Source organism: Erpetoichthys calabaricus, chromosome 6 (genome assembly GCF_900747795.2).
Source record: "Erpetoichthys calabaricus chromosome 6, fErpCal1.3, whole genome shotgun sequence".
Classification (NCBI taxonomy): Eukaryota; Metazoa; Chordata; class Cladistia; order Polypteriformes; family Polypteridae; genus Erpetoichthys; species Erpetoichthys calabaricus.
In genome coordinates this window covers 53,553,933-53,576,293 of record NC_041399.2, presented here as the reverse complement: position 1 = coordinate 53,576,293, position 22,361 = coordinate 53,553,933, and the positions used below count along the sequence as shown (strand labels likewise).

Here is a 22,361-nt window from a genome sequence, read left to right as displayed (position 1 = left end):
GTCTGAAGGGCCGACATACAAGTCCATAAAAAGAATTTCGAGCGGTAAGCATCTTATTTCTAAACTAGCTGTGCTACCAGTGTAAGACGAGTTGAAAACTAAATAATCAACGTAGACCTCAACGTGCAAGGCATATTTTTGTTATATGCTGTTTGGTATGGAATTAGTAAAATCAGCTTTATCTTTGTGTGATGTGCCATCTATTTGAATGTCAAATACAATGCATTTTATTACTAAAAATGTTTGTGATGCGCCATCTTTTGGAATGACAAGGGCATCGCAACTGGATGGACACAGGCACTTAAAGTTAAACGGATTGCTGAGGGTCTGCAATTGTTTTAACCTGTGGGCCAGTTTTTTTTTTATTGAACTGTTAATTTAGGAAAACCACTCTTTAGCATTAGGGTTCTGTCGCACCCTCAATTTTTAAACCCTCTCCATGAAATGTGCTGCCATAACACATTACTTTCTTTTATTTTAAGTAATTTATGTAATTTTAAATTTTAATCACGTTTACTATAGGTTGTAAGGTGCTACAACATTTCAGTCCTCAATTGCAACAAAAGAATTGCTACTCCTCTGTGTGCACATATATTTGAATTTAAACAACTTTTGTTTACAGAACTTTACTCATCTTTTACAAAATATTACAATACCTAATGTTTCAATTATTTGTTTTAATCAATCTAAAGATTTTAATGCATACAAAATTGCAATTTATATAAGTAAAACCTTTATGGAGTAACATCATATACTACAGCACACACAGTATATATGTATTTGTTAGTAAATTATCGAGAAAAGCCAAGCAAAATGACACCTTTTATTGGCTAACTAGAAAGATTACAATATGCAAGCTTTCGAGGCAACTCAGGCCCCTTCTTCAGGCAAGATGTAATACAGAAACTGAAGTTTCCTATGTTTATACTATTAGTAAATTATCAAAAGTTTGAAAATTTGGTATCACAACAACCTTACTTTTTGATGGCTCCTTGGCTGTACTGCATGTGTATCATTGTGTATCTTTTGAGTTCAAACTGAATCATTCCCAGAGAACCAGCTGCACGTTTGCTGTTCATTTGATTTGGGGGCTCAGACTGCATTTGGAAAGCCCTTCGGTCACGTCTTTCAGCAGTTAGAGTCCACCACCTTGGATGAATGGCTGCAGATTTGGACCCTGGGCTTGTGTCAGATCAGAGTGCTAAGGGAACAGTGTGGCAGACAGGTTGCCTCTGAGCCCAGGTAAGCAGAGTGAGATGGAGCCAACTGCATATGTGACTAGACAAATGAACAAAACAGTTGGGAGCACATGGAGTCATTGAACCACACAATTACATGGGGGTGGAATGCTGAAGAAACCCACAGTCCTTCCAAGGCCATGCAACAGCAAGCAGCATGAAGAGGCAAATTCCATTTCTCCTTCTCTTGCATTGCCCCTGTCATTACAATATTAAAAAGATGATTGAAAGATTTAAAACTGCTACACATCAAAAGACTGTATATCAAAGCCCAAAATTATAACAGCCCCATCATAAAATTGACCTGAATAAACGTCTACCAAGTAGTAACAGCAAAGGTTAGTTTTTCCATCTTCTCTTTCTACTATATTCTGAACAGGAGCATGCACTAAGAAAATCATGCTTCATTCTGTTGGCTTTTTCGTAAATGTAAGGCTTTGTTCTAATAAAAAATGTATTAACATCAGTTCATTTCAGATTTATTGTCATGCGTACACAGTACACCGAAATTCCTGTCTGCAACTTTAACCAACACAAAGCATGCCACTGCTGTATTTGTCCAGTGGTCTAAATCTTGCAATGTATGTTATGTAAAGTATAACATCACACAAATGTAATAGACACTGATGAGTAAAATAGCTAACCTTTCTTTCACATACAGTTTTGTTAATCTGATGCAAAAAATTGTTTCACATACAATTTTGTTTTCAAACTCATTTCTCACTAAACTGATTTCTTTGTAGTTCTTTAGCAGGGGAAAGAAATTTTGAAATAAACTCAAACTTGTAGATCTTCTTAAGGCTGTACATCTCTTTACAACTCCAGGTTTGTAAATGGCTGCTTCTTTATAAATAGAAACTGTTAAGGAAACAAGTTAAATGAATTTAATGCATAATCTCAACATAAACATAAAAATAATATATCATTAAATATGTAATCAATCCACCCATTCTTATAATTTTCTACATTGCTTAGGGTTTATTTGAATTTTTGTGCCTTCATTTTTGTACGTATACGGTATTTTTTTTGTAGTTTGAAGAATTAACGTGATATTCAGTAGTAGAGAGAAAGAAAGCTCTTTAAAATTTCATTTTTTTCCTATGTGGGTTACTTTTAAAATGATACAGTATGTCCAAATTTGACAACTGACTTAAGTTTCTGAATTGTACAAAAGTGAAACAGAAAACAGAATTTGTTTGTGTGAAAAGAATCTGAGACTATGAATTGCAGCAACTGCCTGTTTTCAGCAAAGTGAGTATGAATCTCGGCACAGGTAATGTTTTTTTTTCCTTTCCACATTTCATAGGTTAATTGGCAGCTTTAAACTTTCCAGGTTCGAACACGTATGGATGTGTGCTCTATTGTGCCCTCTGAAATTGTAGTGCCATGTCCAGGGTTATTCTTCTCTTGTGACTGATGCACCGGGATTGGCTGCAGTTTGCTGAAACTCAAAACTGGATTAATGAAGATGTGAAACCCATTATATTAAATAATGTGCATTTTAGTGCACGAAAATCTGTCAGTGATGCAAAGATTATTAGTCTGTAAATGTTTATCATACATTCTAAAATGAAAATGAATATTAAGTACCACACTACCTTTTTCAGAATTATCAGTATCTTTTAACAAGTTACAATTTGTCTTTAATTTCTTTTTGTCTTTTTATATATTTTATTTTGCTTAGCTAGTTACAATTTGTCTTCAAGGTTAAAAAAACTAATGTAGACAGATACAGTAGAAGAGACTTGAACGGAGCATTATTTAAACAAGGAACTTGGAGATTACTTTACAAAAAGGTTTCAGTAACTTTAGTAGCTTTAAAACACAAAGATGGAAAAATCTGAAAATACAAACACATTAACATTTCATCCTTTTTTCTAAACCTCTTAATGAATACATTAAACAGAGGTATGCAAGGTACATTTTTAATTGACTTATTCAGTTCAGTCTGGAGTTTTTTCAGTCCACATATTGAAAAGTGCAAATAAAACTATATCTGTTATTGACTTATTGTATTTTACCTATATTTAATGAGAGTTCATTTGATATTAATGTGCAAAATATGGGTGTAGCATATACCTGTCATACATTTCTGGACTATAATGAAAGCATGAGGCTTTATGAGATGCAACTGAATTAGTCTCATTTGAATTAAAGCATAAATATCTCCCAACAAAAGTAAGCTACATTCCAAAGATCTTTGGAATCTTTATTTTTCTGCTTAAATAATGTAATTTAATGTTTAATATATAAAATCTTGACAAATTGACATAGTTTAATATCACTAAAATTATTGCACTTATGCAGTTTTGACTGCTCATATATGAAACCTGATGGATCTGGATTAATTTTAATGAATTTGTTTGTTTATAATATATTTAAGGGCTAGTTTTCCAGCTTCTCTAAAATGGATTTAGTACAGAAGGAACTGTTAAAGCAATGGCTATCCACTTCATATTTATGCATATTTTTAAACAATAGTGTGCTATATAAAGTATTATTTGCCATGTATTTGTGGAAATTTTCAGTATTGAAAAATTATAATTTCACTGGGGTTATAACATCAAGCCTAAAGAAAAAATTAACCCCAGAGAAAGTGAGTGAATAACTTGTCAATGAGAAAAAGAAATAAAGTAAAATATGCAAGTCTATAAAATAAACAACATATTACTTTCTGCAAAAAGTAAGTTGTTTTATTTTTCTACTTTTTAAAGTATGTGACGTGCAGATATGTGCAAAGTTTATTTTTAAAATATACCTTACAGGTGAAGAATCAGCATTATTAACATAACATTTTTCAACTTCTGAACCTCTCAGGCTAAGCTTCATCACTCTTTGAAAATGCTAGGGATGCTACAGCAACTACCTAACCTATAGCTCCATGGGTCAGAAATATGAAGGACTATGATTTTTACTGTGCTAACTGTCGTTCTAAGGAAAGTTAACTATGTAGGTATTAATTGAAAAGACAAAAAAAAAAGTTCCTGCCTCATCTTGAGTTATCATACTACCTTTGTAAAGTTACTTCTCTCAATTCTGTGCAAAGGAGTGAAAATTAAGACAAAAAAGTTTAAACCTGTAAAATTCATGCAGAGCAGAATGGCACACTGCAGTTAAATGAGTTTTTTCATATGTGCATACATTTAAAAATTTAAAGTAGCAACAAAATGGCTTCAAGCTAGCAAATACAAACAACATGAGACTTTTAGGTCGAAGGATTTACTGGAACTGAAGACGCATCTTTTTTCAGTCTATTATCAGCTTGAAATTATGTCAGTGAAATTATGGCTTGTCTCAATTACAATATATCCACTGTGTGTGGGTTTCTGTGTGTGTTTAATTTTCAGGACTAGTATATGAATATCTGTGTTAGTCATGTATATTGAATAAAATTTTATACAATATGCCATTAAATGTTAATTTTAAACTAGAATGTTCCTGCTATTTGTTAACTTGCCACAGTAATAATATTAATCTTTTTGAAATTCACTTTCACATCTTGCTTGTTGCACATTTTAAGCTACATGATATTGTAAAGTTCTGTTAAAAAGCATGTATTTAGTGCAATCTACTTGCATTCTATTATTGCTGGTATTTTTTTAAAATGACTGTTACATAAATATTGAATAAACCGTCCATCCATTTTCCAACCCGCTGAATCCGAACACAGGGTCATGGGGGTCTGCTGGAGCCAATCCCAGCCAACACAGGGCGCAAGGCAGGAACCAATCCCGGGCAGGGCGTCAACCCACTGCAGGACACACACACACACACACACACACCAAGCACACACTAGGGCCAATTTAGAATTACCAATCCACCTAACCTGCATGTCTTTGGACTGTGGGAGGAAACCGGAGCACCCTGAGGAAACCCACGCAGACACGGGGAGAACATGCAAACTCCACACAGGGAGGACCCGAGAAGCGAACCCAGGTCTCCTTACTGCGAGGCAGCAGCGCTACCCACTATGCCGCCCTATTTAATAAACCAAAATGTGATAATGTACTCATTCATGAAGTAACTAATGTAAAATGCTTCAACTTTCAAATCAATTAACTAATTCATCAAATGCAGCTGAATGGTATCTCAGTTCCCTCTGCAGTTTCCAGTTGGGCTTCTATAACAGTCAACCTTGGAGCTCAGCCTCATCATGTACCCTGAACTAAGGACATCAATCTACAATGGAAACTGGCTACAAAACAAGTGTGTTTGGTGTCTGGTTCAAGATTCTAATATTGTTTGGTTTCCATTCAACATGGATGGTGTGCACCATGGTCTTTTCTATCCAATGGACATTTTTTAACAGGAATTGTGTGATTCACTTGCATCCTTTCATATTATTGGTATATTACTTTGGAGAGAAGGGTTTTTATCTAGCTATCCTTCCACGGAGGCCATACAGTATATGTTCAGTCTTTTTAAGAAGGCAAGGCCATTAACTGTAACATTTATCACACTGACAGAAAACAGTATGGACCATGATAAAGGTTTTAGGTTCTTAGCTGTTAGCTGGTATGGCTTTTGGGTTAATTTGCTGGGACACCCGCTGCTGGGAATATTGGAAAGTGTTGAATATTCTCCATTTGCAAATTATCATTCTCAATGCAGAATGATGAAGGATGAATGTAGAAGTTTAAGAGTTTTTGGAAATATGTTCAGAATTGTTATAGTTTTTCTTTTAAATATGTTGAATTTATCTTACCAGAAGTCCTTACTGGTATATTATGTTATTATTATTATTCTCCACACTGAAGAACTTTACACTAATTACTGAATATGACTGATCTAAATAGAACTGGTGAAAACTGATTCTGGGTTGAAATGAAAGTGTAGAAGGGGTAACAGATATCAACGAAATTGATAATATATACAGTATGTAGTCTGAAATCATAACATTGAATATTATGCACTTAACACATCCATCATTAGTAACACTTTTGGTGTTTTAAAAAAAAAAAGTGCAGAGATTTATGTACATATTAAGTCAAAGGAAAAATAAGCCATACAGTATTTATTTACCCTCTTATCATACAGTTCATAAAGCACTAATATTATAAACATATTTCTTGTAAGTGGATTCTGTTTAGAATACAGCTGTTTAAAAATGTACATCTGACCACAATCATTTTTCTGACATTTTAAATACAACACACTCCCAAAGTAAATGCCAAAACAAACACAATGTTTCACTTATTATAACAGTAATAATGACAACTTGGAAAAAAAATACAAAATAATGAAAGAAAATATTTCACAACATAAAGTTAACTAAAAAAAAATAATTGAGAGGAAAATGCTAAAGATTACATACATTTTAAATAGAATTTAAGCAGTACACAGTTTTATAGCTGAATCAACTGATGTACACGATACTTAATATGCATTGTTTTAAATAAGTACACATAAAAAAAGAAACATTAACTATTAAAAAATAAAAAAACAAAAAAGTAAGGCTTTTTAAGTGTAACCTTTGTACTTTTTCAGATTATGAAAGTAGCTTTGGAAGTTAGAAATGCAAAAACCACTGCATAACTTAACATTTCAGTGCATCTATGTAAGTATGACTAATGGACTGGAGATTTTAACAGTTCAAGACTTTACTGGCTAAAGGCAATTTGGAATTAAGGCAATTTTAAAATTTCATGATCTGAGATTTATATATTACTTTATAATTAAACCGTTTGGTGAATAAGCACTTCTAAAGAAATGAATCTTCTGAAGGAGGAGCATAAGAAAACCCAACAAAAGCATCATCTGCCTCTAGAACACTAGCATTCACAATAGATCGTTCAGAGGAGCAGCATACAGAATGTGGAACCATTTCATCAGTAAATTCAGGATCAAAGTTTCGAATGTCATCTGGACCATCCTATTTAAAAGAAACATAATATAACAGATGACTTGCATTAATCATTTTGTCACCTTAATAACTAGTCTTCATTCCAGATGCATTTTACTCCACTGTCACTTTTTAAATTTCCTTAACTGCATAGTCTATAGCAATTAAATATTGTAATAACAAGAAAGCCTCTTGAGCAATACATAGGACAAACTAAAAAGAGCTAATCTATTCTGTACAATGTTTGAATTTATAAAATTAAATTATGCTCATTTCTAATTAACTAAATTCATTTGATTACAGTACAGCAATAATGCCATGGCATCTAATGATACATACCACAATGGGACTAAATGGAGGAGGGATCTTCTTTTGAACAAGGTCTTCCCAATTAATGACATAAAAGAATGAATGCTTTTTTATTTCAACCTGCAAAAGAAATATGATTTTTTTTGTTTCCAAGAATAAAAAAAAAAAATGTTTTATTAATTCAAATATCCTTTCATATTCTGCATACTAATTGCCTGTTTTGACAAAGCTACAGTATTTCACTTAGTTTGAGCTCTTGGTTGTATTACTTATTAGAACTGTACTAAGCACAATAGCAAGCATAAAGTTTGTTGTCTGTAGGTTAATTTCAAAACTTTTTTGTTTTCCTTAGGTGAACCCTTATTGTGAATGATAGTAACAGAAATCCTTATTTAAGGACTGTGCCATTACATTCATAAAATTAACCTCATTCAGTTTTTGGGTTTGCTTTCTGTATCTGTTTGAGTTGAACTTCTTACTCTACTGTGCTGAACAAGTCAGACACTATATTTGTTTTACAAAACAAAAGATGATGCTGTAACTATCCAAACATTGATACCTTCATGCACATTTTTACTGTTGTATCATTGTAGTTTGTGTACAGTTTGGATGAAGAGGAACAGAAAGGAACAGAGTAGAAAGGGCCAGACTTTGAGACTGCAGTTCTCACTTTTTGCAGGGTAAAAGGGCACATTTGTCTGGTAAATTAAAGTGTATTTGCGTACAGACAACCTGTTGCCCACTCTTTTGCTTACATGTGCTCTGAAAAGAGGGAGCTGTCAAGTGAGAGTCAGAACAAAGTCCCTGTAAAGCTAGAAGTAACTGGTCAGAAACCCATTTGTTAGGTTTCATTCTCCTATACCTGTCATCATTTAAACCCACATACCAGGTCTACTAAATGTCTGAATCGAAAACAGTAAATCTGCATAGTTTGTCAAAAGAAACATTACTAAAATACATTACTTTGTTAGATCAGTTGATTACACTTACAAAATCTTCTTTTGAGCCTAGTCTCTTTGTTCGGTCTTTTTCTAGCAAACTCTCCAAAAGATCCCATGCTGCAGGTGTTGCTCCAGGCCTAATAGTCAAGTGCTTGTGAAGAATATTTTCATACATTTCAGATGTATCTCTGCTATAAAATGGGGGCTAAAATTAAAAAAAAAAACTACATTTCATTTTGAAAATAAAAGCAAATTTTCATTGTAATTAATACAACTGATATATGATAACTGAGCAGAAAGAACTGGAGGCATTCATTTCTATAAAAAAAAACCACAGAAGGATCAATAAGTTTTTTTTTCCTGTAACTTTTAAAACAAAGTACTCAATATACACAACTAGGAAGATGAATTACAAAATTTATTATGAGTTAGTTAAATTATCTTTATATTTTTTAATGTTTTAAATGTGAAGAATAAATTATGTAAAAAGCCAATAGAACAGCTCATTGGAAATTCATTTTGAATTCTTGCTTAATTTATATAAATAGCTGTGACAATGGCAGACATAACTAAACAGATTATTTCATCACAGATGAAATGGCAAAGCACTTACCAAACCATACAGCATTTCATACAGCACAGATCCAAGGCACCACCAGTCAACTGTGTTATCATAAGGTTGCTTTCTCAGGACCTCTGGTGCAAGGTACTACAATAAAGAATTGGGAAAATCAAGAGGAGCTGGTAAAAAAAATTCACCTGCACTTCAGAATGGGTAATCCACCTGAGGGCAAAGCACGTCTAGGCCTTTCCTGTGCTTAGATGGGAGACTATCTAGGAAAAGCTTGGGTAGCTGCTGAAAGAGGGGTTCATAAGCCCAGCAGGGGACGCTTATCCTGTGTGGATCCCAATGCCCAAGTGCAGTGACAGGGACAATGCACTGTTTTATATATACAGTGGGTACGGAAAGTTTTCAGACCCCTTTCAATTTTTCACTCTTTGTCATATTGCAGCCATTTGCTAAAATCATTTAAATTAATTTTTTCCCTCATTAATGTACACACAGCACCCCATATTGACAGACAAAAAAAAGATTTTTTTTAAATTGTTGCAGATTTATTAAAAAAGAAAAACTGAAATATCACATGGTCCTAAGTATTCAGACCCTTTGCTCAGTATTTAGTAGAAGCACCCTTTTGAGCTAATACAGCCATGAGTCTTCTTGGGAAAGATGCAACAAGTTTTTCACACCTGGATTTGGGGATCCTCTGCCATTCCTCCTTGCAGATCCTCTCCAGTTCTGTCAGGTTGGATGGTAAACGTTGGTGGACAGCCATTTTTAGGTCTCTCCAGAGATGCTCAATTGGGTTTAAGTCAGGGCTCTGGCTGGGCCATTCAAGAACAGTCACAGAGTTGTTGTGAAGCCACTCCTTCGTTATTTTAGCTGTGTGCTTAGGGTCATTGTCTTGTTGGAAGGTAAACCTTCGGCCCAGTCTGAGGTCCTTAGCACTCTAGAGAAGGTTTTTGTCCAGGATATCCCTGTACTTGGCCGCATTCATCTTTCCCTCGATTGCAACCAGTCGTCCTGTCCCTGCAGCTGAAAAACACCCCACAGCATGATGCTGCCACCCTCATGCTTCACTGTGGGGACTGTATTGGACAAGTGATGAGCAGTGCCTGGTTGTCTCCACACATACCGCTTAGAATTAAGGCCAACTCCCGCATGGAGTTTGCTAAAAGACACCTGAAGGACTCTGAGATGGTGAGAAATAAGATTCTCGAGTCTGATGAGACCAAGATAGAACGTTTTGGCCTTAATTCTAAGTGGTATGTGTGGAGACAACCAGGCACTGCTCATCACTTGTCCAATACAGTCCCCACAGTGAAGCATGGCGGTGGCAGCATCATGCTTAGGGGTGTTTTTCAGCTGCAGGGACAGGACGACTGGTTGCAATCGAGGGAAAGATGAATGTGGCCAAGTACAGGGATATCCTGGACAAAAACCTTCTCCAGAGTGCTAAGGACCTCAGACTGGGCAGAAGGTTTACCTTCCAACAAGACAATGACCCTAAGCACACAGCTAAAATAACGAAGGAGTGCCTTCACAACAACTGTGACTGTTCTTGAATGGCCCAGCCAGAGCCCTGACTTAAACCCAATTGAGCATCTCTGGAGAGACCTAAAAATGGCTGTCCACCAACGTTTACCATCCAACCTGACAGAACTGGAGAGGATCTGCAAGGAGGAATGGCAGAGGATCCCCAAATCCAGGTGTGAAAAACTTGTTGCATCTTTCCCAAGAAGACTCATGGCTGTATTAGCTCAAAAGGGTGCTTCTACTAAATACTGAGCAAAGGGTCTGAATACTTAGGACCATGTGATATTTCAGTTTTTCTTTTTTAATAAATCTGCAACAATTTCAAAAGTTCTTTTTTTTGTCTGTCAATATGGGATGCTGTGTGTACATTAATGAGGGAAAAAATTAATTTAAATGATTTTAGCAAATGGCTGCAATATGACAAAGAGTGAAAAATTGAAGGGGGTCTGAATACTTTCCGTACCCACTGTATATATATATATATATATATATATATATATATATATATATATATATATATATATATATATATATATATATATATAATATAAAAAAGGTACCATCTTTCAGGTGGAATGTAAGCTTCTTTGTGGTCATAAAAGATCCCTGAGCATATGTCAAAAAGAGTACAGTGATTCCCCACTGCCCTGGCTAAATTGCCCACCATGGCCTGAATATTTTGGCCCTCTAATCATCCCCTGTCTCTAATTCTCTCAGCTCTTCTTCTCCTAATATTTAATGTGTGGTGAGTGAACTGTTGTAAAATGGCTGCCGTCACATCATCCAGGTGGATGCTACGCATTGATGGTGGTTGAAATGTTTCCCCTCTGTCTCTGTAAAGTGCTTTTGAATACTGAGAAAAGCACTATATAAATGTAAATTATTATTATTCTAAATAACAGGATTATTAAATAAGTAGTATAGCAGACATGTTTTAATCCTTCTCACTGTAAACCTATAGAAATTAAACATTTTTTCAAGGAGTATAAATTAATATACAAACTAGACATTAATTCATTTAAAGCAGAAATTTAATAAAGATTGATATTTAGAGCAAACCTAGGTTGGTCTATAACATTTCCCAAAGACACAGCTTTAATGTATTTTACCAAAATTCATGTACTCCTAACATCACCATTTGTAATTTGGTAAAAACGACCACTGAAATAAAGCAATAACATTTAGCAAAACATACTCCCAAAATAGATATTTAATAAATGTTGCCATTAACAGATAATGATTACACACACAAAAACAATATCTATTATCAAGAAAAACTGATTGGTTAAATTAAAACTCTTCTGTTTTTTACATTTTTAAGTCCAAATTGAAAACACTGCACCTTGTAAAAATATAAATTATTCATCAGTGGTTGGTATAATAAGCATATATATTTCAGCATTTCTATAGCTTATTGCACTCTGGTGCAGCAGATACTGCTTCCATTCCAAAAATATACTTACATTTTTTTCTAATTTGAAAATTTGTATTGTAAAGCCAAAGTTTACATGTTGAGTATTTAATTAAGAATGAAAGCTCATTCTGCCTAATAATGAAATATTTGTGTATATGTAAATGGAATATGTGTACCTATTTGTAGCTGAGTTAATGGACAATGAAACTCTAAATTTAGCAGAGGAGATAAAATAATTTAGCATCTGGTGGTAGGACAGTGCTAACTACTCCCAGAAAAATAGATGCACTTCTGGTTAAGGTATGCTAAGCCATGGTGAGCAGACTGTATTCATGGACTTCAGCGAGTCATTAAGCATTCTGGATGTGGTGCGTTCAGCAGAGCAATATCCTCAGCAGTCAATTTAAAGAGCTGAAAGCCGTTAAAAAGGGATGGTGTAAAGTGGGGTTGATAATTCTGAAAAATGTAAGACATCAAATAGATCAAATGGTTATTGATCTAAAGCGGTTTATTAGTAAAAGCCTGATTTACTTTTGATGACTGAGATCATTCTGGGAATGCCAAATTCCACATTTTGGAGTAGAATGGAATTTAATTCCGAGTTGTGGTAATCAGTAGCACTACTAAGGAGCACTGCACTTTAAGAGTTGCACCTTGAGATCCTGTATTTTAGTTTGAGCATGTGAGGTATTTCTACATAATATGCTATTGTTTAAAAAAAAAAAAAAAAATATTATGAATCACACCTTTAATCACTAAGAAAATTTAAGTTGGACCCTTTAAAGTGGCTGTTAATTTCCAAGAATTATTCTAGCTTAGTTGATGCTGTGCATGAATCTTATGTTTTTAAGAAGCAGGGTATTAAAACACCAGTGGGGAGTAATCTATGGCAGTAGGCGAGTCACTGCTGTCTTATAATTTGACAGTGATATCACTTCCAACATGGCCTCTGATGATGAACTGGATAGGGACTGAGAAATTAGAATGTAATCAATTGTTGAGTCTGAGTGATGTAGTTTGAAAAAGGAAAACAAGTTAGCTGATCAATTAAGCTTGTTAAATTAGCCCAATGGAATGAAGTCAGATGTAAACCTATATAGTGATCAGGTTTTTTGAAGAAGCTGCTAATGAAGTGGTGCTACATCTTTATTAATGATAGAGATCACAAAAGTATTTGCATCTATACGTATAACAAGATTTAAACTCTTCCAGGTGCAGACATGGATTAGAAATAAACGTGAAGCACCAGAACTGGTATGTAATCAGGCAGTAAACTGCATAAAAAGCAGCTATTCTTTGAGCTATCTCTGTTAGCTTATAATAATACTTTTTATAACTATCTGTTTACATATCTAGTATTTCAATTTGTAAATTGTGAAGGAAAAAAAAAATCCCACTTCTTGTGTCTTATTGGAAGCACTATTAAAATAGTGTTGTATCCAGTTTTTCTTGCCACATATAATTAAGGACTATCACTCTTTTAAGCCCTCATACACTCCAAGAGGCTATATTCAAATTAATCATAATATTAGAGAGTCAAAGAAATTAAGGTAGAAATAGAACAATAGTTAGTAAAGACGCCAGGACTGCTGGCCTGAGCCACAGCCAAGGGATTAAATAATTCATTATTAAAGCAAGTCCCAACCTGAAACCTGTCTTGGCCAAGCCTGATTGCCAGTGAAAGCTTTATGATCCAGAAGTGGTGCACAAGCAGTGTATACTTCCCCCACACTGGAACAGGTGCTTATGATGTTTTATGGGAGGTAACAGTCAAATAAGGTGTACTTGATTGGAAGGACTTCTATGAATTCAAAGTTGTCAGTCACCCCTCATGCTTATTTTGGATTAGATAACACTACTAGAACCATGGGGCAACTTAAGACAAACGGAGTATAACAAAATGCACATGCCAACCCCTTTTGTTATTACTGATATATTTTTTCTTTGCTTGCACAATAAAAGAGCAAAAATCTGGAAAAAGACTAACAGGATGGCTTACAAATATCTAATTTGGAGTGTTTTGGATGAATATCACACTGAAGAAACCACTGATCATGTGGTTTTCTAGTTTTGTTGAGTTTCAAAGAAGAATCATTAAGAGTAGTATAAATCCTGTGGCATCATTCTAATGCCAAGTGTAGTTCTGCAGGCCAGTGAAGATAACCAACCACAGTTTCTACCAGAATTTAAGGAATGCTAACTATTGTTCCAATGAGGCAGTCTTCATGCTCATTCTCGATAATAATTGGGCCGACTGGCATTCCAGCAGTAACATCTTTGCATCATGGGTGTTAGAACCACTCACTTTCAAGGCTTTTACATGCTTCTCTTTAATATCCTTATAGATTGCCACCAAATCTTCCAGAAGATCCCACCTCATAGCTGCTCTTTGACATGCTAGCTGAATAAACTTGTTGGAAATGATGACACTGATATTACAAGATTCCTCTTCTTCATCTGGTGAAGACTCCGCACTCATTAAGATTTTTGACATGGCTGGAAATGTAGCCACTTACTTACAAAGTTTCCCACCACCATATTCCAAAAGTGGTTTGTGCATGCTGCAATAAACTCACATGTCAATCAAAAGTAGTGATGGTATTTTTATATACGCAAGGGTGCCTTCTTTAAATAAATGATAAGTTTCTATGTTGTCTGTAGTTTTGAAATTAGTAAAATATGCGATTTGCACTCATATTTGCTGAGGCAAGCAGTAAATCACAGCAGAGTGAATCTGTTTTCACCCAAAGATCCCATCATCCCACAAGCCACACACAATGAAAAGCTATTTAACATTGGACCGCTGAGGTTCAGAGCATTCTAGTCATGTATAGTTGTAGTATGAATGACCCATCATAGATATGTCACAGCTGTGCATAAAAAGCAAGAAATATACTAGGTGTGCAACCGCTCATCTTTACGTACAGTTACAGACAAGCTACAGTGAAAGTACATAGGGACTGTTTAGTTAATGTACAGTAAGACTTGAAGTTTGTACTAGGTTGAGGAAGTCCTAGAAAAGTTACTTAATGCTACTGGAACAGAATATGGACCTTGTTTGGAATTTGTAAATCCTTTGTGCTTGCACAAATATTTAATGAGTCACAGCAATCTGCAAATCCTGTTTACATAGTTGGAGAAGAGTTATTTCTGTGCAGTCCATTGTACCTTGAGGAAGGTACTATAACACTGTAGTGTTCTTAAATCACTGCTATGGATCAATCAGTCCTGCTATTGGTAGAGTAAAATTTGTGTTCGTATATTACATATTAGATGGAGTTTGTTTTAAATAAACATAGGACTCTAAAAAAGATGTGCCTTTTCTCCATTCCTCACCCTCGAGGAGTAAAGATTTTATCACCATTACTTGTTTATCTGCTCAATACCTCAATCATAGTTCAGTTCTGGAAAAACTGTAAATAGATCAAGAAATGTACTGTATGTAATTGATATTGCTGTGGTGTTGACAGGGTCTAATGTTTAAGATATCTTTTAAAATTAAAGTCATCAAGCTTCTGTATTGTCGATTGAGACCCATTTCATCAAGCCAAAAAACATTTAGAATTAACATAATATAAAATGATTGCTTGATAAATATAATATTTATTGGTGGAGATAACAGATGATTAAGGAAGTAAACATATCCAGGGTGGACATTTGGTAGTTCATTTTTTTATTTAAACATTGATTTCAAAGAAACAAAAGTTCTGCATTTTCCGTTTCTGGCTGTAATAAAGAAGTTTGACTGAAAGGCATAAATGTAGAAAAACACCCTACCACTGTCAGGTGCAAGACTCTTGAAATTTTATGTTAATTAAAAATTAATGTTTGAACAAAACTTACTTCTGGTGTTCCACAGAAAGTAGATGTGGTGTCAGCTCGTGATATTCCTTCTTTACATAGACCAAAATCTGTTAAAACTACGTGCCCCTGTGAAAGAACCATGAACAAAAAGATTTAACTTATAGAATGAAACAGAAAAAAAAAGTACATCTTAACACTAGTCTTTAAATGCCTCGATATTTGCCAAATGTGCTCATGATCACAGAAATAAGTAACAATTGCTATGACTAAAACTTCAGAACTGTTCCAGATTAATTTAGTATATCCGCCTTGTTAATAAATCAGAAATCAAATCTGTTTTATAAATAGCAATACATACTGTATAAAACTATATTGTTGTAACACATTTCATTTGGTTTGACTAAGCCACTAACACAGGCCAAGGTACACTGCCAACATTTGATAAAATCTTTTCTCTGTAATAGTTACTGTCCAATATATCATTTTACTCCTACTGAAAGAATCACCTTCCAGTCAGCATAATGTGCAGCCTGCAGAACAAATTCAAAATGATGTTAAGAAAGAAATGAGACATCTGATTTATTCTACTTGCATAATCTGCCAAAATGAGATATCCGAAAATTTGAAATATAATGAATTTTATTTACAAAACAAACAATGTTCTCATGACTGAACAAATGCACTCCATAGAAATAACCAACATTATTAGGGATGAGGAAAAATATAAGTACAAAACCTTCTGCAAAATGAGGTATTGAATTACTAAGTAAGTCCAGTGAATTATTTTATTTACTGCAGACAACAACAATATAGCGAAGAGCAGAAGCTGGCAGTCTGCTTTGTACTTACTTTACCAAATACTAATACCTTTTTTCTAACCAAACCCTAATAACCTGTTTTACAGTGAAGCAGAGATCTTCATATTTACTATCCATTTTTTCTTAACAGAAACTATGAAGCTACCTATGTGTTTCAAGGTTAAGTAAGCAGTCAAAGAAAATCAGGATTTTTAAATACACTTGCCATCATACAACTCCAGTCAGTATTTAATCTTAACAAAGATGTTTTCTAATAATATGATGCAGTGAAAGCTTAAATTATTGATCAAAAGTTTTAGAACACTTAGTTTTTCTTCGAATTTGAAATGCAATGAATGACTTAAAATGGTGAAAAGGTATGCAGTAAACTGCCTAGGGTTTAAATTTAAAGTTTAGGGTAGCAATAAACAAAAAAAGGAAATTTCAGAATATTGCAAATGGGCCTTCTTTAGGGAACAATTTATAGTTTACCGCCTACAGATGTTCTGCAGGATTTAAAGTAAATTAAGCCTTTCAAGTTGAATGAAACAATTTGCACAGGTGTCTCAACTTCTGTTGATTACTTAAAACCCCTCTGTCTTAAAGCAGAGTTGGAACAGACTGTGCTATATATTCTCTACATCCTAGTAAGTTGTAAATTCCGGTGATAATGGCAAGAAAATGGCAATTAACAAATAAAATGAGACACAGCATTAATACCCTTAGAAGCGTAGGGCTTTCATTTGTAGAAATTGTAAAAAAAAAAAAAAAAAAAAATATCACAATGTCAGTGAGTACAGTGTCCTACACAATCCAAAGTCAATTGGACACCAGAAGAAACTCCGATAGGAAGAGATCTGGCTGACCCAAAGTCACAACCCAGTCAGAAGACAAATTTCTGATGGTCACCAGCTTGCACGATAGGCGCCTCACAGCACAACAACTTCAAGTACAGTGTAACCGTGGTCGAGAGAATCAAGTCTCAGTTTCTACTGCGAAGACGAGACTTTGTGCAGTAGGTGTGAGGGCGAGTGGCAGTAAGAAGAAAGCCATTCCTTAAAGGACAAAGTAGAGCCTTGAAACACCGACTGTAGACTGGAAGAAAGTCTTCTGGACAGATGAATCAAAATGTGAAATCTTCAGTTCATCAAGCAGGGTATTTGTGTGCCATCAAGCTGTTAAAAGGATGGTTCCTCAGTATGTGACACCAACTGTCAAACATGGAGGAGGAAGTGAGATGGTGTGGGGTTCTTTTTCTGGTGGAAGTGTTGGTGACTTGCACAGAGTGACTGGCATTCTGAATCAAAAGGGTTACCGCACCTGCCATGTGCCTTTTACTAAGGAGTGGCTTCCATCTGGCCACTCTACCATACAGGCCTGATTGGTGGATTGCTGCATAGATGGTTGTCCTTCTTGAAGGTTCTCCTGTCTCCACAGAGGACCTATGGAGCTCTGACAGAGTGACCATCGGGTTCTTGGTCACCTCCCTGACTACGGTCCTTCTCCCCTGATCGCTCAGTTTAGATGGCCGGCCAGCTCTAGGAAGAGTCTTGGTGGTTTCGAATTTCTTCCACTTACGGATAATGTAGGCCACTGTGCTCATTGGGACCTTCAAAGCAGCAGAAGTTTTTCTGTAACCTTCCGCAGATTTGTGCCTCAAGACAATCCTGTCTCAAAGGTCTACAGACAATTCCTTTGACTTCATGCTTGGTTTGTGCTCTGACATGAACTGTCAACTGTGGGACCTTATATAGACAGGTGTGTGCCTTTCCAAATCATGTCCAGTCAACTGATTTTACCACATCTGGACTCCAATTAAGCTGCAGAAACATCTCAAGGATGATCAGGAGAAACAGGATGCACCTGAGCTCAATTTTGAGCTTCATGGCAAAGGCTGTGAATACTTATGTACATGTGCTTTCTCCATTTTTTTATTTTTAATAAATTTGCAAAAACCTCAAGTAAACTTTTTTCACATTGTCATTATGGGGTGTTGTGTGTAGAATTCAGAGGAAAAAAATGAATTTAATCCATTTTGGAATAAGGCTGTAACATAACAAAATGTGGAAAAAGTGATGCGCTGTAAATACTTTCTGGATGCACTGTATAGCTGCATTAGGTTAAAGATTATTTCCATGTTGAAAAGGAAAGAAAGATGGTGCAAGACACAATGTTTCAGCTGTATAACCTTGACATGATGAAGGCTACATGGCTGAATTGTTGTGTTCTTATGGAAATGCCTTTTTTTATTTTCAGCATGGAAATAATCTTTAACTTGTTTTTCTAGCATACATATGGATATGTGTGTGTTATTTAAATGTAAATTCTTCTGTAGCAACACCTTTAATTAAAAATTATTTACAATGATAGGCCAAACAGATCAATGAGGCAACCTTGCTACTGTTGGAAAAAAAAAAAAAAAAACTAAAGGTTGTGGTTTACTTACTTCTGAGTCAAGTAGAATGTTCTCTGGTTTCAGATCCCTGTGAAAATAAAACCCACAAATATTACTGACTTTCTTGTTATGAACAGAACCAGAAGTTACGCAATAGCAATAACACAACTAGAAAAATGGTTATATTGTTGTTTAACTAGGATAGGGTGCTTTCCTACTAAGTATACAATGATTTTAAATTTACACCAAGTACAGCAAATAATTTCTGGGAACAAAATTGACACAGTCTTCAAAAAGGATATGTGTATCTGTAGAAAAAACTCTGACCGATTTAAATCAAAAAAATGTTGCTGCCAGATGCCTTGTTTGACTGTTTATGTAGAAATTCATATTTTCAATTAAAAAAAGAGAAATTCTGAATCAGTATGTAAATAGTCAGAGCAAGCAGAGATTTAAAATAGATTCTCCTATAAAGACAAGCTGAGGGTATGTAGTCTTGTTAGTGTGAGCCATCTGCATATCTTCATCACCACTCAATTTAAACACAAAAAATTACTCAAGCAAGACATATGCCTATAGATTGTTCTATTTGAAATTAACTCAGAATAATTATTTTTGCATCCTCCCTGTAGGTCTCATGAAACATATGGCATTCTTAGCTATCTGCAGATGAGAACTGAAACATAATGATTGACCACAGGGAAGGAAATCATTTTACTGACTGAAGTCCAGGGGCATTTTGCAAAAATTTACTAAAAATTACATAATACCTTGTAAGAATGATGAAATTGACTATTTAGTCTTATTAACAACAGGAAACAAAATGACAAAATAAGCAGTGTACACATTCAATTTCCTTTTTTACTTTATTAAAAAACTGACAAAACTTTAGCAAAAGACAATATATTGATCCATTGAAAAGAAAGCAGGCAAGTCAAATTAAGGACAAATTTATAGCCGTCAACAGTCATTTTGTTATTTGATTCTATGTTGCAATTAACACATTTACTTTAGTAAAGACATTTACAGTATGTTAAAAAATGAATGAAATAGTAAGCCATCGTTACAGGATTTGTGCTTCAAAGCCCCAGATTTCAACTGTGATCCATAATATACGCTTCTCCATGAGAAGCACAATAGTATAACAGCAGGCAGACTAGCAAGAGTGATACAGTAGAAGTGACATAGAACACCGTCCATACAGAAATAAAAGGATCACTGTGGCCACAGATGGGCTTTTTCAGGCTGACATCAAAGTTAATTTTATAATGGAGACCAGTGCAGTGACCAATAAAGGCTGGAAAAGAAAGGGACTAAATTTAAAGTGTTGGATGAGAGACTGATCACAATAAACAAACAGGAGCCAAGCAGGAAAGAAGAGCATTGTACTGTAAAAATTGTTACTGTAATACAGGAGGGTCCTCAAGTTCAGTTTTGGAGGGTCACAGTGTGTGCTCTTTTTTGTTTTATAACCCAGGTGCCTAATTACTTTAGAAGCTAATTGTTGCCAATAATAGAACTTGTTTCATTCTACTGTTTGTTAGTGCTTTATATTCTGTTATTTAAAACCATTCTTACATTGTAGATATATTTTTCCCCTGAGGAACATCCAAATGTTTTGTGACCCTGAGCAGAATAGTAACACTTGTTCCTTCACTTTTTTCTCTTAAATTTATTTCTAAACATTTTATCAAACAAAATATTTGACAATGAACATACATATACATAAATGGGACCAAGTCAGCTCATTTTCTTTTTTTCAGTTCAGTCCTGGTAGCTCACTGTGGCTGCAGTGTTTTGATTAGTTTAATTATCAGTGACTCATTTTACCTTAACTGTACTGCATTTAGGAAACTACACATTTCTGTTAGATTTACATTTTTAGGAAATTTAGAAGTCCTTGCGTTTTTGTCAGGCTTAACACCATTTTGTCATTTTCCTGTTAATTTGCCTTTTTTCCAGTGGACGCTACTCCCTTAATTGTAATCTATTGATATCAATTAATAAAGAGCTGAGAAGATGCCTGGGCAAATGACACCAAAAGTTTGCAGCTTTTCATAGCTAGCATTCTTGCTAGTAATTAATGGCTTAAATAACCAGAGCACCCAGAAAATCAAAGTGAAAATTATGGTAGTGATGGCGATAAAAATCTTAAAGTAACATACATAAACATTTGCTACACTTCAATGCAAATTTAAGAAACTCAGTTTTGTTATTTATGAATTGAAACCAAAACGCAGAAACTAGGGGAAAAAAAAAAGGACCCCTTTTGTAGTATTTGGCATAGCATTTGCATTTACTACCGGTAACATAGTCCCATACAGCTTATTAAATGAATTATGGAAATGCAAAATGGTCCTGTAAATAATTGCAGGTACCTGTGCATAAAAAGCACTGAAATATGCATGCAAAATATTTTCCGACTGTTCATTAATAAAAGATCTCCCTTGTTGTTGGTCATTAATTTTGTTGGTTAATTGTGAACCATCTTCATGTAACCATGTGCAGCAGAGTTAATGAAGTATTAGGTATTGCTTGCAAGAAAGTCTGATGGTGTGCTCCATGGTGGTAGTTTTAGACATATTCTTTCTTCATAGACATAAGTTCACGGCGTAGATGTTGGCCAGCAGCCTTGTTGTTCTAAATATTGATATAACGGACTTGTGTATCAGAGCAATTTAAAATTCAGTTTATTTTCCTGATATGACAAATGCCACCACACAGACCACTTAACTGACACTTGTGGTTCACACACTGCATTTGGAGGACCACTAATACATGTTTTTATTCTGGCTTTTTATTACTAATTATTACTAATACTATACCTTACGTTGGTGTCAAAATTGTTCAATGTGTGGCATTTTTACTGAAGATTATTTCCAGAGATGATTGAATGTCAACATGAATGCTTTTTGAATAAATGCTACTTCTACATAACTTCTTTTATTTGAACTTTCTAAAAAAATCATTTTCCGGGGGCTGTGGTTAAGGAGCATGAAAAATAGACTTACATTTCACTGCTAGTTTGTTGCATGGTATGGCACAAGCAGCCTATGCTCGGACTTTAAGACCACAATCTTAAACATTTTTCTTGAGATTTTGCATATTCTTGAAATGGTTAGAAAGAGTTTGGACTGACGTTTAGTTTGGTCTGTGAGACATTTATCTTATGTACGTACTATGGCATCTAGAGAAGTCTGTTTCTCCAGAATGTGTGTCATGTTAGAGTTTGTTCATATCTTCTCCTTCATTGCCACTACACTCTTGAACATGTGCTTTATATTTTTAACTTGCTAGTTTTGTTTTGGACTTTACATAACAACTAATGATTTTGTCTTTGGTGGAGTTTTTATTTAACAATGTAGAAATACAAGTATCATGTTGCTACGATTGATATTCTGGATTAACTATTATGTTTGTTGTACCAGCACTTAAAACATATTGCAACACTTTCAACTATTATTTACAAATCTATCAAACAGCAATATAAATCTATTAAGCATCTGTTTTAATTAGATATCAA

The 22,361-nt window shown here is 34.7% G+C and overlaps 1 protein-coding gene across 2 annotated transcripts in view; it reads right to left on the bottom strand.

Moving 5' to 3' along the window:
* Positions 1 to 6,220: 6,220 nt before the first annotated feature.
* The window catches only part of sgk3 (serum/glucocorticoid regulated kinase family member 3), a 90,440-nt gene continuing 74,299 nt past the window's right edge, over positions 6,221 to 22,361 (bottom strand). For both annotated transcript variants that reach the window (XM_028803591.2, XM_051929172.1), the window contains exons 12-17: positions 18,890 to 18,926; positions 15,686 to 15,772; positions 8,944 to 9,039; positions 8,380 to 8,535; positions 7,420 to 7,509; positions 6,221 to 7,110 (exon numbers count right to left, since the gene is read on the bottom strand). In XM_028803591.2, the coding sequence (XP_028659424.1) occupies positions 6,940 to 7,110; positions 7,420 to 7,509; positions 8,380 to 8,535; positions 8,944 to 9,039; positions 15,686 to 15,772; positions 18,890 to 18,926 (637 nt within the window). In that variant the 3' untranslated portion in view covers positions 6,221 to 6,939. The remainder of the gene's footprint in view (positions 7,111 to 7,419; positions 7,510 to 8,379; positions 8,536 to 8,943; positions 9,040 to 15,685; positions 15,773 to 18,889; positions 18,927 to 22,361) is intronic.